We start from the raw sequence: 15,629 nt of genomic DNA, 5'->3' as shown, positions 1-15,629 counted from the left end.
AATTGTGTTTTGGTTTTTTTGAACTTTACAATATCCTGCTTAAAGAACACAGTCTCTATCTATTATTTTTTTTACTTTTAAAACATCTATTAATATCCACGTGTTTTTCATTATGTGAATGAAACCTTTTATCAAACTGTGCTCCCAGAAAATATTTTGGAACTTTCAAAAAGCAACCTAAGCATATTTCCCATCTAAGGTGGCAAGCTCAGCAGACAGCTTTTGCAAAGGCAATTTATGTAGCAACGGTATAATCACAAAAGGCTTACATTTTCTCTCAGATGAGAGAGAGATGTTTAGATGTTTGGGCTGTCACCCAAAGGTTCTATAGAAGAGATGCAACCTCATATCTAAGAATAAACTAGTTCGCTATAATGACTCTGAAATGTAAGGGTTAATGTTTGTATTCTTCATTAAAAAAAAATGCTGCTAGCATTTAAAAACAGAAAATCTTGATAAATCCTTGTACATAAGGGTAAATCCTTGTACATATATGTAAAAAGCATGCAAGAATCTGAAGTGAGCCCTGTAATTTCCTGAAGAACTGACACATCTCCAACAAAATAATTTTGGTGAAAACACATTTTCTGTGGGCATATATGTGCTTGCTTTGGTGCAGACTACATTTGTAGTCAAAGGTAGGAAAGAGCTAAAGCCATTCATCTGAGAATAGACAGGACCTCAGCGGTTCATTTCCTATTCTGAATCTCAGAGGAAAAAATGTTGCACTCAGTCTCCCATTTCTCAGGAATCACTGTCACTACCGGGCTGCTACACTGGCCTCGGTTGTTCCTACTGGAGCTGTTAAATCAGCAACTACAGAGCAAGAGAGGAACTAAAGAAAATTAACTGTATTAAAACCTGCATTACATATACTAAACCCCTGTATTAACTATTTTAAAAAATATAAGCCGGTTTCTGTGCCACTCATAATAGATCAGTTCTTGCTCAAAGATGTTATTATCTATGCAGAACCCAAATCTTTCCCACTGCCCAGTTTCCCTTCCCTTCCTTTCTCTTCCCTGACTACTCCCATCTCTTGAGAAGAAGGGTGGGGGAGCAATGAGCACAGGGGAAATAACAGAAATCTGCAAGTTAAAGGGGTGCTCAGACATAATCCCAGGACTGAGACCAGAGAAGAGAAAAATGCCAAAAGATTGCTTTGTTAGGAATTTCCTTGCAAGTAGCAATAGCTCAAAATGAAACATTGAGTCCTGCTCCTACTGGCTTTACAGGTGCCCAAAAACTGACCTAATAATTTTACAGTGTCCCCTCTTTCCCTCCCCTTGCTGACTGCATTAGGTGGCTTGGTTGAGCCTGTGGAGACCAGAGGACATCCTCTAGCCAGGGGTTATAATGGGCCTCCTAGTATATATTTTTGCGAATAGCTGCAAGGGAGCAGAAGCAGGTCCTTGACCTTCTCTCAATGATTTTCTGAAAAAGATGCAGATCTTAGTAATTTTAATTTTTCCCCAGGAGTTCTTACTAGTTCTTACTAGCTCTTACTAGAATAGTGGCACTCAGAAATGCCTTCACGCCAACAGTGAAGTCGCAGTGGTTTGAACCAATTCCCACCACGGTTATAGAAATACTCGTATTGTCGTTGGTGAACTCTGGGTCAGGGCTGTCTTTTGGAATAAACCTGTTAGAAGACCAGACCAATTCTCTTAAGCGACTGGAGCCCTTACAGCAAATCAGCAGTTTGAAATGTGGAGCTACGTGGAAATCTACCCAATCTCTCTCTTCCCTGGCTTCACAAGTGGGAGCTGTTGGTACCTGCACGGCTCTTGGTACGAGGCAGAGCAGAGGAGCATAGGAAGTTAATAATCCACAAGCCATTCAGAAACATCTAGGACAGAGACACTGACACCAGGGTATCATGTGTCTGCACTGAGCATCTAGTAAATTGTTTACTTGGAGGGCTGATGAGAAATGCACGGATGAACGTCTGAAGCAACTGCTTGGCAGGTAAGGCTACTCGTGTACGCTAATAGATAGCACTATGGTCTCGTCATCACAGTGTCTTTTCCCCAAATGTATTTGCAGCAGTTTATCAACATTATATAATGCAAGGAGAGTTCGGAGCAAGGATAAAGGTTTGCTAGCCAGCTTGCGGTGTGCTTGTTTATTTGACATACTTGATTTACAGGTCTCCTGTTTACACAATGCACTTTCAGCAGTCCTTTCTTTTATTTTTAATGTCAAATTAATTACTCTTGATCCTAAATAAATAATCTGGGAAGTCCTTCAGGTTTCAGGAGCAGGCTTGAACGACTGCTTTTAAGAACTACTCCAGTACATGGTTTATTGCCCATATAGTCAATGGTTATTGTAAGCTATATGTTTTCCTCTTGTTTACCGCCTTTTTTCCCTGCCACTGCACGGTTTTGTTTCCTCCTGCCGAGTGGGTAAAAAGGAAAGAAAAAAGGACGGGGAGGATGGGCAAGCGCTAGCAGCGCTGCCCCCCTCGGGGTTAGGGGGCGGCGAGGAAGCGGGGCCGGGGACCTCCTGCCCTTCAGAGGGGCAGGTCGCCCTTCCCGGGGGGGACGCGCCCACCGGCGCTGCCTCCGCGCCCCCCGCAGCCCCGGGGTTCCGGGGCCACCCTGCGGCGGAGGGCTGGGGGGGGGACGGGGGACGGACGGACGGACACCGCGGCTCCGCGGCCGAGGGAGCGGAGGGACTGAGGAATGGCGGGATGGAGGGATAACGGGTGGAGGGATGGAGGAGTGAGGGATGGACGGATGGAAAGATGGAGGGGCGAAGGATGGAGGGATGGGAGGAGGTGGGCTGGAGGAAGAAGGGATGGAAGAATGAGAAAATGAGGGCTGAGGGACGCAGGGATGACGGGCCGAGAAACGGAGGGCTGCAGGAGCGAGCGCCCGCGCTCCCCAGCTGCTCCCCCTCCGCTGCGCGCCTCCGCGCCGCTCCCCGGCCCCCCCGCCGCCGCCGCTGCGCGTGCCCGCGCCCGGGGCTGACTCTCCCTCGCATCCTCCTCCCGCGGCGGCGGCGGCAGCGCCGGGGATGGGCAGCGAGAGCGCGCCCAGGAGCAGCCCGGGCCCCGCCGCTCCCCCCTGCTCCCGCACCCGCTGCTGCTCCTGCCCCGCCGCCCCCCGCGCCCCGGGGGCAGCGCCGCCGCCGCGCTACCCGCAGCCCCCGCCTCGGACGGGTGAGTCACCGGGCCCTGCCCCCCCCACCCCAAAAAGCACCTGCCGCGCATCCCCCGTCTTCCTTCCTCCGCGCCTCCCATCCCGGAGCGGCCCCGGGGATGAGCGCTGGGGGAGCCGGGGGGGCGCGGAGAGGAGGCGCCGCGCTCACGCCTGCCCCCGCCCCCGGGGGAACGGGGGGTCCCGGCCCGGGCTTGCGCCCGCCCCGCGGGGCCGGAAGGTCCGGGGGGGCAACAGGGGTGTCCCCGAGGCTCCATGGGGGCTGCGGGGGAAGGGGCTCCCGCCCCGCTGCTCCCCCCCCCCCGGGCACCGCTGCCCATTCCCACCGGGGTCTCGCACACGCACAGCCGCACGCGCAGACACCCCGACAGCCCCGCTCCCCGGCCGGGCCAGGGTCCCCCCATCCACGGGCCGCAGCGCCCCCCACCCCGCCGCCGGGGCGGTTAGGGGGAGGGGGCAGAGCCTGAACTTTTGCAAAGGACCATTTGAAGGTGGGGCGAACCCGGCTCAGCAGAATTGGCTGCTTCACCGGAGTCGCCCCCCCGGGAGGCGGCGGAGGGTCCCGGTCCCACTCGCGGGTCCGCTGAGTGCAGCGGAGCGTGGCTCTTCCCATGGGAGGTGGCTTCGGGCGGGACTCGGGGCCCAAATGGACTTTTCTGACACCACCACTCGCCCCAAGTAAATAATTAATTAAATAAAGCTGGGGAGGGGCGGGGGGAGAAGTCTGTGCTCGTTTTGCTTTCACTGCCCTGAGCCGGGAGTGTGGACGATGGGATGCTGTGGCCGAAAAGCGTTTTCTGGTTGTGTCATGATGCACACGGTTGGTTGTAGGTAGTGTAGTAACTATCTGTATCCCAATAGTTTCCTGTGGAGAAGGGTTGTTATGGCAGCAGCGCTTCCCTCTTCTATTTTGCATCTCTGGCTTAGAGTAATGTTAAAGACCTGGAGGGGGGGGGGGCGGCAAAAAAAGGCCCCAAAAAAGCAACCTCTTGCCTCCTTGCCAAATAGCCAACAAGTACAAATATGAGTCACACTAAACCTTCACTCCCTTCTCCAGAAGCTGGTGCTGTGATAACACTTAAGACTGAAGGAGACTAAGGGAAAATGTCATTATTTTTTCCCCACAATTTCTGCTTTTTGTTAAATTTTGTCAGATTTTTTTGCTTTGTGTTGGGTTTTTAATGCGTTTCGCTTATACATTTTCATAGAATTCTTTCTTGCAAGGACTTCTTACTCCTGCATTACACTGGGTAAAGGGATTCAAGTGGTTCTACATACAAGTTACACGCAACATTTGTGGGAAGGGAAAGCTTGTAATTCTGTAGATTTAGCTTTTCTGTACAAGTTACAGGATGATGATTTTTCTTGTGATACAGAGGAATCTGCATGAAACTCATCAAAAAGGTCTCATCACATCCTAACTGACACAGCTGGTGGCAGTCTGAAACCGTAAGATTTAAAGGTTATCACGAAAGTAAGTTTCTCTGTTGCCTGTAATGATCAGCCTGTTCTCAGATAAACCACAAATAGTTGTAAGGGAAACACTCTGATTCTGATTTCAGTTTAGTCAGTAGTGTTTTGGGGAAACTGTTTAAACTGTGAAGCCTTTCACAAGGATGGATGTTAAAAGCACATGAAATTGGTAGAGGGCTATATTACTCTGCAGTTTTTACTCTACACTTGTATAGGTACCATTTGTTGTCTTCAACTGGAGTTTGCTTGAGTAGAGGGTAAGCAGTAAATGATAAGGACAGAAGGATTTTGTCCTGAACACTCTCACATTTTTATTTCCTGCAGAATATTTGCAGACTGATATTGATATTGCAGGATGAAACATTATTGAATTGTGATATCTTGTTTCCAATTGTACATTTTGAAATAAGGTTGGCTTATCAGTAGGAAAGCAACACCAGTGTGTAACTGTTCATTTAAGAATGAAAAAATGTCCCAGGATCATTCATGTGTTGAAACAGACCAGATTCAGGTTAAATAGGTGAACTAAAATAATGTGGTGTAAGTGATCTGTAATTAATTTTCATTGCTTATAATGAAAACAGGCACTCTTGTTGTCTTCAAGAGATGTTGGAAGATAAATGAGAACAGCAAAGTTTATATTTTGAATGACAAACTAAACTGTTAAAAAAACCTCAGATATTTCTAAGGGAATACAAGCACATCTCTTGGTATAACTGTGGTCATGATTCTGATCCCAGCTAAATTAGTATGAGATTCTCCCCAGGCACCGCTGTGAGCAGAATCCAAAAGGTCTCTGCTAACCATTTTTGAGGGGCCAGGATGTGAAAAGATAATTTGAACTTTTCCCCATGCAGTAGCTGGAAGGATTTATTTCATGTCTTGTATGGAATATTCCACGCTTTACCTTTCTGAGCTGTACTCAAGCCTATAGTTCTTACCTGCCCAGACAGCTCAACTGAGATATTTCTTGTGAGAAAGAATAATGTATATATAGCTAGGAGCAGTTTTACTGGGACCGACTAGTCAAATAATAGTCAGGTTTACTGGAAAAAGGGATTGACTTTGAGTGCTACTTTCATATCTGATACCATTAAAATTTCATTTTTAGGTCATGGGAATAACATGTTTCTTAAAATGGCATTATTTGGTTTATGGTTCTGATATGAAAGGACTAGCTGAATTTAATCAAGCTGGAGAACAGATGTTTCCAACTTTAGTGATTTAAAAATATCCTTAGAAATTTAAAAATAACCTTAAATTGTAATGAAGAAAAGACAAATTTGGATGCTCTGAAAAGGGTTACAGCTGAAGTTATTTGATACAAGCGAACCAACAGATTGCACTTATTTAACATTAGATAGAGGTAAAATGGAACAAAAAAGAAAGCTGGCAAAACCCAGCTATCATAGGAAAATAGTATAAACACTGAAATTATTCAAGAAGTTCCAACTTTAAGGGTCTGACGCCTTTATGGGACTCGAATGGAAAAGGTCCCATTGGCTTCAGTAAGCATTAGTACCTGGACCCTATTCTAAGAGAAGGGACAGGTAAAGCTAATTAAATTAAGTACCACAAGAATTCTGACAGTTTCTAAAATTAGATTGGAAATGTACATGTTTTCTTCAGTTAGAAGGAAGTCCTGGGTCCACCAAAACTGAATTGGAGTCTTGCCATCAATTTCGCTGGGGCCAAAATGTCACCCTGAGAATTATGTTTCAAGTGACTTTTGAAATACATTGCATGTTACATTTAATCTGGTTTTAATTTGTGTGATATTCTATTAAAATGAGGATACCTTTGCCAAGCTTGAGTTATTAATTAGTTATTAGCAATCATTTTCCCTTTCCTTTTACATTTTTTTAAATGTCAGTTTTTCAGAAATGGCAAGAAACACAAAACAGTCTTCCTGTAAGAGTGTACTCATAACCTGAATAATTCAAAGACTGTACTGTCATTGTGCAATCAATTTTTTAATATGATGCTGTCAAAGTCATAAAAAAAATAATCAAATGTGACATCATAGAAAACAATGTATATAGCTGACATGACATCCAAATGTTTTAATTTCCCCACTTTATATTTAGCAGTTAATGAAGATAGACTTTTCTTTCATTCCTCTGAGGAAACTCCTAACACAACATATTAAATGTTCAGAAAAAATGACTATATTTTCTTAAAAAGAAAGATACCTCTTGTGAAGAAAAGTCCCTAACGTAAAGGAAATGAAATCATAAAGGAGACAATTTAAAGCCTTCAGTGGGAAACGGAACTGAGATAATTTGCAGCTATTGAGAAAAACTATTGTCAGATAGGTTTTCTAGAATATGATAGGTATGATCTTGACAAAGGACAATTTATTAACTGTTCCTAACTAGGTGTGTACCTCGGTGTAAAAAAAAAAAAAAAAGACTAACACACTTTTACCCTCAAAACCCATAGTCATTTCTGTGGTGTCTTTCTGCTGTTTTTCCTCCTAAATGAAGTATATTTAATGCTAATGAACAGTACTGCATTGGTAGAAATGGAAAATGAAACTGTGTTTACGCAGCGTTGGTGGAGCATAGAAAGCAGCAGCACGGTGCAGTGACCCAGCACTGAGCTGCCATTCCAGCCCGGCTTGGGTGGGTACTGGGCGTGGAGACAATGTTTGCCCACCGAGATCTTCCAGGTGGCTAAGAGCCTTTTTTCTCCAAGTAGTCAACATACTGAGGAAATTTGCCTGGAATGGGATTTTGTTAGCCTTGGCCTCTGTCATCTTCAAAGAAACTAGCCCCAGTTGTGGCTCCATGGAGACCTGGCCAGATTCTGCGAGGAGCTCGGTATTCTCAGCGCCAATACTTTTGAAAGCACTGAGTGTGTTTTCAAGATCCTCTAAGAAATGGAATGAAATAACCCGTTCATTTCACACAGGCCACAAACCAGCTTTCAAATCCCAATGATTTTCCGTCTCTACTGCGTGTTGGCTATATTTGAATCAGTGAACTAGAGGTGAAAGGCTCCAAAAATGTGATTACCAGTCCTCAGAGACATTTAGTTCTTCAAGGATATCTTACTGGAAATACTTGCTTGTGTTTCACAAACTGGACCAGAGAGAAATGAACTAATAACACATAAATATTTTTATTTTATTTTAATTTTTTATATATTTTGTAGAGAGACTGTTAATTCCATGTTTCAGATATTTTGTTCTGGAATACGTGTATAATCCATGAGCAAAGAGTCTTATACCTGTTCTTATTTCATTACCACATAATGCTATATTTTTGATCTGACAAACATAGACAATGATTTAACCCTACGCTGCCATACCTGTCTAACTTAAAACATTCCAATACTAATGTTTGGACTGGATTTTTTTCTCCCTAATACTTGCTACTCAGCAGCAGAAAATTTCAGAAAACAAATTAAATAAATAACAAATAAAATCAGTTATTTGTAATAGATTTTTATGTATAATGGCTTGGTTTTTATAAATTAAGCCTATGCTCTTTTGGGAAAAAAAACCCCAAAACAACCAACTTAAAACTATTGTAATTGTGTTATACTACAATCTAAATCCACTATGTAAGTTAAGCTACTGAACTAAGGAAAGCCACCAACTGAACACTGAAAATGAATATTTAAGTGATAATCCAGCTGCTTAAAGGTCTCTTGTCTTTTTTGCAGATGTCTTCTCCCTTTTAGTTTATCCAAGATAGCAACTACAGCAGTTTCAAATGGAGCAAGTGCGTTTAGACTGAAACCACAGGGAAGCCTGTTTTCTCATTCCAGTGTTAGACCAAATGCAGAGATCTATGAGGTCTAAACTTTGAAGTACATATACTTCCTTCAAAATTATTTTTTTTATTTAGGAAATGAGTGTTGGTTTTTAAAATACGGAATGTATTTTTTAAATTTTGTATTTATCTAGCACCTTTATTATTGTTTTATTTACCTAATAAGACAACCCTAGAAAATATTTTTGGGACTTTATATATCAACTTCTATCACAAAGCATCTAGCTAACATTAAAACATTAATCATGATTTGTCATATTAAAATGCCCAAATTAAAAATCTGAACAAATGACAAATATAGACTTCTTAGTGATTAGCAAAAACTGGTATCAAATTTTGCATAATGCTTATATTTGACTGTTGATTAGTGTGCTTTAATGGCTAACTGTGAGTGATACTTAAAAATTCTTTAGCTAAAAAACATAAATCTAGTCCAAGTTTATTTAATACATGATGTCTTTCTTACTGCTTTGAACTAAAGTTCCAAGCTAGAGATTTAAACTACTTTGAATGAAATCTGCCCATACTTATAATAAAATAATCACTAAGGATCTTGTTTACAGGTTTGTCTTTACATTTCCCCACAGTTCCTCCCACAGCTTTTTTTCACCCACTTTTTCACCCCAGATGGAGACACTAGGTAGGAGTTAAAAATATTTTTAAAAAAACTTCTAAATAATTAAGCAGCATTAACTCCCTGTATATTCAAAGACTTTCTTCAGATGAGTCACCACATTTTAGGAAGTCAGGTACCAACAGCAGTACCCAGGGCAGATTAGTAACCAAGGACAGATGGATGCAGGTGGCAAGTAGACCATGCCAGACAACATGGGGTGAAGCAGGCCTATAAAGCAACAAAAACAGTTTTCTCTGCTTATCAGGGTGACATTTAAGAGGTTTTTGAAACCAGAAAGATCTCCTTTTGAAACGAAAGGCACAAGTATAGAAGTCCTCAAGAAACAAGTTTCTACCCCAAACTGTTTTGGATAGGATGAAATGTAAAATGTTGTAATATGTGTCTCAAAATATCAGAAACTTTTTTTTTTTTTTTTTTTGAGGTTATTCTTTCAAACCAAGACTTCAGCAAAATTACTTCAATTTTGTGGAGCATTGTGATACCAGTGTAACTGCATATTCTGTCGAAATAGGATTTTAGTGAAGTTTCTTCAGTGGCTTAAACTACAGGAGAAGAAAGACCTTCCTTAAAATTAAGATAGCGCTGAATGAAGGCATCAGTCATGAAACTGTGAGATGCAGAGCTTTAGGAATGCGTTTATTCCAGTAAACTGGCTGATTGTGTACAGGTTACTCGTGACAACTGCTCTGACTTCATAGAACTGAGTCCTTGCTATTCTTTGGCAAAGCAGTGGAAGTCTCTGCTTAGAGGCAGAGTGTAGAATTGATGGTAGAACTTGTTTGGGAATTCTCCATCAAAATTATTTTTCAGTAGAAATATTTCATGGTTTGAAATTAGAATTGGCATTAGTATGAATCAATAATAGAAGATCCCTAATTTAATTTGGGAAATGGAAAATCATGAACTTTTTGAAATTAAGAATTTGAAATGGGAAATATTTTATGGTCACTACTGCTGAATATTTCATTTAAATGGAATGAGAGCACATCCAACTACACTTAGAAAGCAATCAAGTTGTTATTGCTGCCTGTATTGTTATATTTGGAATAAAATTTATCAGCTAAACAGCCAAGACTATCAACCTAGCTATACAAACTTTACGATTTATTTAAGCTGGCAATACAAGATTTTCACAAAATAGCTGCTTAACACTATTATTCAGCAGTTCTAAATACCCCTAGTTTAAAGGCCAATGTGTAAGTAAAATGAAGTAAGCTTGCTCTGACACAAATGCTAATTAGTTTCTTGACAACTACCAGGCTTAAAAAAGAGTTTTCAAGCAACACTGTTTAGCTGAATGGAGAGAGAAAATGCAGTAATATCCAACAAATGCCATTTTGGAGCATAATAAACTTGCTAATTCTAGAACTTGCAATAATTAGGGGAATTTTAAGTGAGAATGCTTGCCCCAAACAACATTGACCTCAACCAGCTAAGCTAAGACAGCTGATGTCCTACATTGAGTATTGGCACTGATATAAGAGTTGCAAGGGAGGATCTCAGGGATGGAACCAAACTGCACTTCCCAGGCGGTGTCTGTGCCTCCCCTGTAGCCACTTACCAGCCACCCTTGCTGCGCAGCACGTGTGGGGAACAAAGGAATGACCAGCTGCCTCCCCAGCAAAGCTTCCTGGGGGACCCAGCCAAAATTCCTCATTACTTGACCTTGCTGAGCCTGGATGCTCTGTACATGCCTTCCTGACCTGACGGACCTCCAGTACTGGTCCACATGCCCACTTGCAGCAAGCTGATAGTATTTGAGATTCTAGCTAAAGAGTCTTTCAGGAGAAAGCAATGAGAAGATTACAGAAAAAACATTTTAAATATTTTGACAGTTAGTTAGAATACACATAGCTTGATAAAGTGTGTTTCCTTAAGGCCCCACTGAGCTGAAGAGCCTTCTTTCCGCAGGTATCCTAGGGCAGGCAAGTGCAAGTAGCTGAGAGCATTTGTATTGTTAAAGCAACCATAATAAAAAAAATAACAATAATAATTAAATCTGTTTTGTAGATCTTTCCAGACAAGGGAGCTTTAAGCCTTGCACGACAAGTGGTACCAATAGTCGATGGGAAGGAATTCCAAACTGATTCACATTGGAGCAAAACACAGCAACACTGCTATGAAACTCAGGGCTGGGAATTTTTACATAGTTGATAATACCCAGCATGAGCCTGAGAGTAATTTAATTTCATGCAGACGATGAAATAAATAGGAAAATGGTTGGTGTGTGTGTACATATAAACTACAGTATGAATGAGTCAACTCAGTTCAAATACAAAGAAGCGGTTGGCAAAACCCTGCAAACTACATCGGTGGGTAACCAAAGAAGATACCAGCAGTCACATTTTTTTTTCACATTTATAAGACGTGATTACCAAATGAGGAGACAAATGCCAGTCTTAGAAGTACAACTTGAAACTGGGAGACTACCTGTTATCAGAATAGGTTGCTTCATCCCACATCATCTTGACACTTTCAAATAAGTCTAAATTTAATTACCTTTCACATCACTACCTTCCTCTCAATCTTGTTATGAGTCAAAACAGACTAGCTGTGGAGACAACTCGCTTTCTCAAATAATGATTTTGTGACTATATTATGCACAGTGTTCATTGCTGAGGAACGAAATCTGTTTTTCTTAACACCTAAGATACACAGGGGGGAAAAAATGTTATAAGTCTGTTGCATAGTTAGCAACAAAGAACTCAGCCATATGCAAATATAATTTTGTTTATGGGCAATTTTACAATTTCACTAGTTTCCTATTCTGAAAAGAACAAAACCATAAGTTGAACATTTCTACAGATTAAGAAGTTATTTTTGTCAGTCAGTAATTCTGCTTTTAGGAAAATCTAGTTGTAGATAAATTGAGAAGACTGATTATGAAAGAACCAAAATAATTTATTTTGTATGATGAATTTTGTATGAAGAAACACTGCAGTGGAAAGCTATTTCAGAATAGAAACTAGAAAAACGTACCTTTTTCACTTTTTCAAAACAGTTTTTCCTTGAAATTTGCACAATTCCAAGAGACATTTTGATGTAAAAACATGAAATTGTCTTTCATTCTCCTCTGAAAAAATTTAATGCAGCTCTAGATCTAAAAGAAGAATAGGATATCCGATTGGATGTTACCAGGAAAACCTGCGGCTTTCTGTGTTAAGGCATATAAAGACAATCATCTCATCTGCTGGAAAGAATCACTGTGTCTTAACCATGTATTTTAAGTATATATACATACACGTATATAGGCATATACATTCACACACACATACTCCTGTTCCTCCTGGTCCACAATAGCAGCTGAGCTCTTCAGGCACCCTGCCTGGTTAAAATCCTTCTCCCTGAAAGTCAGCTTTTCTTTTTTTCCCTCCTAATAGAGCAATTTCCTGTGGTGGATTTATGCATTTATCTCTTTTCTTGAACTTTGTTGGATTGGCCTAATTTGTAATTCTTTTTGCTCGCATTACTATGCAGATAATATTTGTTCCTTTCATTGGGTTGTTATAGAATAAGTCATTTTGATGTTTGTGCCCCATTTTTATAAGTGCTTAATGCCATGTAATGTTTATGGATTACCTGTAGTCTTCAGGTAAGTAGAAAAAATTACTCCAGAATTATGCCTCTCTGAAGGTCAGAGGCACACAGCTAGAAATGGAAACCAAGCGCTAGGTTCCCAGTCCATGGCTCCAGCCGCACCTCCTCCTACAGTACAAAATTGGTTTAGCACAGATTTTCCCCAAAATATGGAGAACAATTTTGATGCCACGAAGGGAATGTAATACGTGATAATCACAGGCTATTTCAGCAGCAATGAGAAAAGGCTGGTATAGACCTGGCAAATAGCCACTGATCAGTCTAGATAGTAAACTATGCTGTCTACTGGTATGCACATTTTTTGAAGTTTTCTGCAAAGTATTGCTTCGAAATAGTATTTTTCTCTTGCTTCATTATCACCTGTCTTCCTTTCTAGTTTGTTCCCTCTTAGTCATAGCTGATCCTTCCTTAACTCCTGTGACACCTTCTTCCTACCTTTGTTTCTTCTGTTCCTCGGATTTTTTATTTCACTTCTTAATTGCCATCTTTTTCTTTCCACCATTTCCTAAACTGTCACTTCTTACTTAATTATTAAAAAGTTATTTTATTTGTCCCTGGAAAAAAAGAGTGAAATTTAAGTTTTCCCTAAAAATTATCTGTGATGATTGCGGGCAAAATCCACGCAGTGACTTAAAGCTACAATGGGGTTTAGGCAGCAGCAATGTGACTTGTATGTATTTGCCTGTATTAGCAAGTAATTCAGCAGAACAGGAGCAGACCGGTAGATCAAAGCAGCTGGTGCTTAGGTCCTTATATTTAAGGTACGTGATCAATGCATTTTACCATGGGCTACATTTAGTTTGGTATCTTGGACCAAATGCTATCACCCTGCATGTAGTCCGAGGCTGCTCAAAGGACTAATTAGTTCAGATCCTTTTGCCCCCGCTGCAGGTTCTGGTACATTTGGTACAGACTGGAAGCAGAGCTTCCAGTTACTTTGCTTCAAAAGAAGTCTAATCCATGCGCACCGAGACTACTTTGCAAAGCAAACTAATGTATGGTAATTGGGAATCACTGCAAACCCACACTACTTCTCGAGTCAAATGGCAGTCTCCTAGACTCTGAGCAACAAACTCCACCACCACCTTGCTTGGAGTTGCACATTCCTGACTCAGTATTTAGTCTTAAAATTTTTATTTGTGTATGTTCCAAGAAGAACCTTAAGTCTTCTGAAGACTGAACAAGTTCAAGGACTGTGTAAATCTTTCATCCTGACAGCTCGTGGACTGAGTACTGCAACCAGGTACCCGTTCCTTGGGCAGCTCTGTCTGGCACTAGGCTAGTCATTCATCTCTTCTGTGTGGGGAAATAAATACGTAATATCCCCATTCTGACCATGTAGTGACATGGCTCCTACAGGTGTGGCCAGTGTCTCAGAACACTCTCTGGGAGTAACAGGTTGCAGTGCCACAGCCAGGGCAGGGAATCAGCAGAATTGAACCCAGACTGCCAACATCTGGGTTGGCAGATCACAGTGTTATTAGTGAAGTGCCCGCACATATCTTCCCTTTTTATTTTAAATGAAAAGCTTTATTCCATTTCTTTTTGTCTTCCCTCCAGTTTCTAAAAAGGAAAAAAAAAAAAAAAAAAAGATCTACTTTGTTAAAAAAATCTGAAACTTGGACAGATAGATGCACATCCTTCAAATCCTAAGCAGGGTGCTTAACTTCTGGCTGGGTGAAATTTACTACAGCCTTTCTGGTTAGCATTCCCCTCTGTATCAAACTCTCTGTTCAGTGCCATGACTTTACATAGCTCTCTGCTCTGTGTGCAGTTGCGCACTCCCCAGTCTGTATCGCTTACCTTCCTGGGGGATGGTGTCCAGCTCATCAACGCTTAAATAGAGATGCTTCATCTAATGTGAGGACAAGACACCAAAAGTGACATAATGAATTGCTCTGCCTTTAGTACCCAAACTTCTTTTTGGACGTAACTGTCAAGCTTTGCAATGTTTAACTGACAGGTAATTTGTTTACAAAACCTTGTTCTTTCCCCTGAGTTAGTCTTCCCGTGCAAATCGCAGGAGATAGATGAGTAAGAGTGGGATCCAGAGAAATCAACAAGCAGAAGGAGGGATAGCTTCAAGGAAATATGGTGGGACAGTAATATACGTGCAACCTACACCTTTCAGCACTGGGGAAGTATCTACTATCCTCCAAAAGCAAGCATATAAGCTAGACCTGCCTAATCTACAAAATAATTAGAACATGTTGTTAACTGATGCCGAAATATCCAGAAATTAGAGCACTTACTATGGAGAAAAAAATTCACTCACAGGCACTTTCAGATCAGAAATGTGCCCTAACTACTGATTGAACGGTTGTTCTGGGATGAAGTTAGTGCCTTTCTCCTCTTGAAACTTTGCCAATTTGGATAACTGATTAAATAGCTAATGGAGGAGGAACTTAGACCTGACCCTTTTCTTCTCAGAAGAGTGGACTAACATTGGTCTGTGGTTCCTATTTGGCTGAATAAATATTTAAAAGCAGACTGAAGGAGGGGAAAATGAAAAAGTCGTCTTGCCAAATAAAAAGTACTTTCTGGTTAACAGGAACCTCCTGGAAGGCAGACAGTTTCAAATCTAACACTCTGTATAGGTTAGATGAAGTGGAGTTGTGTCTCCCAAGAGAGAATTTCATTGGCTGTGGTTTCAGAAAGTCTTGCTTTCTGCCTTCTTTTCCCCGCCCCCCCCCCCCCCCCCCCCCCCCCTTCTTTTTCTTGTTTTCGATGACGTCTGCTCTGGCAAGCGTGTTCTCGGAAAACATATTGGCGCTCTCTGTGGGGTGAGACTGCTGCCTCCTGCGAGCAAGTTCACACTCTGAGAACCTTGGCAGAGTCAGGGCTTGAGGGATTTGGTGCCTGAGCACCACAAGCTTGGACACACTGGGTTGCAGTTACATGAGGGCTGGGAAGTGTTGGTGGTGTCTGAACACTCAACTTAGCATTGTCAAAAATGGCAACTAAATGCCTTGATAGGCT

General features: G+C 41.7%; 1 protein-coding gene across 2 annotated transcripts in view; it reads left to right on the top strand.

Moving 5' to 3' along the window:
* The first annotated feature begins 1,774 nt into the window (after nucleotides 1-1,774).
* The window catches only part of FUT9 (fucosyltransferase 9), a 120,005-nt gene continuing 106,150 nt past the window's right edge, over nucleotides 1,775-15,629 (top strand). Inside the window, exon 1 of one of the 2 annotated variants that reach the window (XM_056344671.1) lies at nucleotides 1,775-1,968. Coding sequence is in view for 1 of the 2 variants with exons in the window: in XM_056344670.1 (XP_056200645.1) it covers nucleotides 3,022-3,166 (145 nt within the window). In the remaining variant the exon portion in view is untranslated. Of the gene's footprint in view, nucleotides 1,969-2,810; nucleotides 3,167-15,629 lie in introns of those variants that run through there. The other variant, XM_056344670.1, reaches the window with a different exon arrangement.

Source organism: Falco biarmicus, chromosome 6 (assembly GCF_023638135.1).
Source record: "Falco biarmicus isolate bFalBia1 chromosome 6, bFalBia1.pri, whole genome shotgun sequence".
In the NCBI taxonomy this organism is placed as follows: domain Eukaryota; kingdom Metazoa; phylum Chordata; class Aves; order Falconiformes; family Falconidae; genus Falco; species Falco biarmicus.
This window is presented reverse-complemented; position numbering and strand designations above follow the sequence as displayed.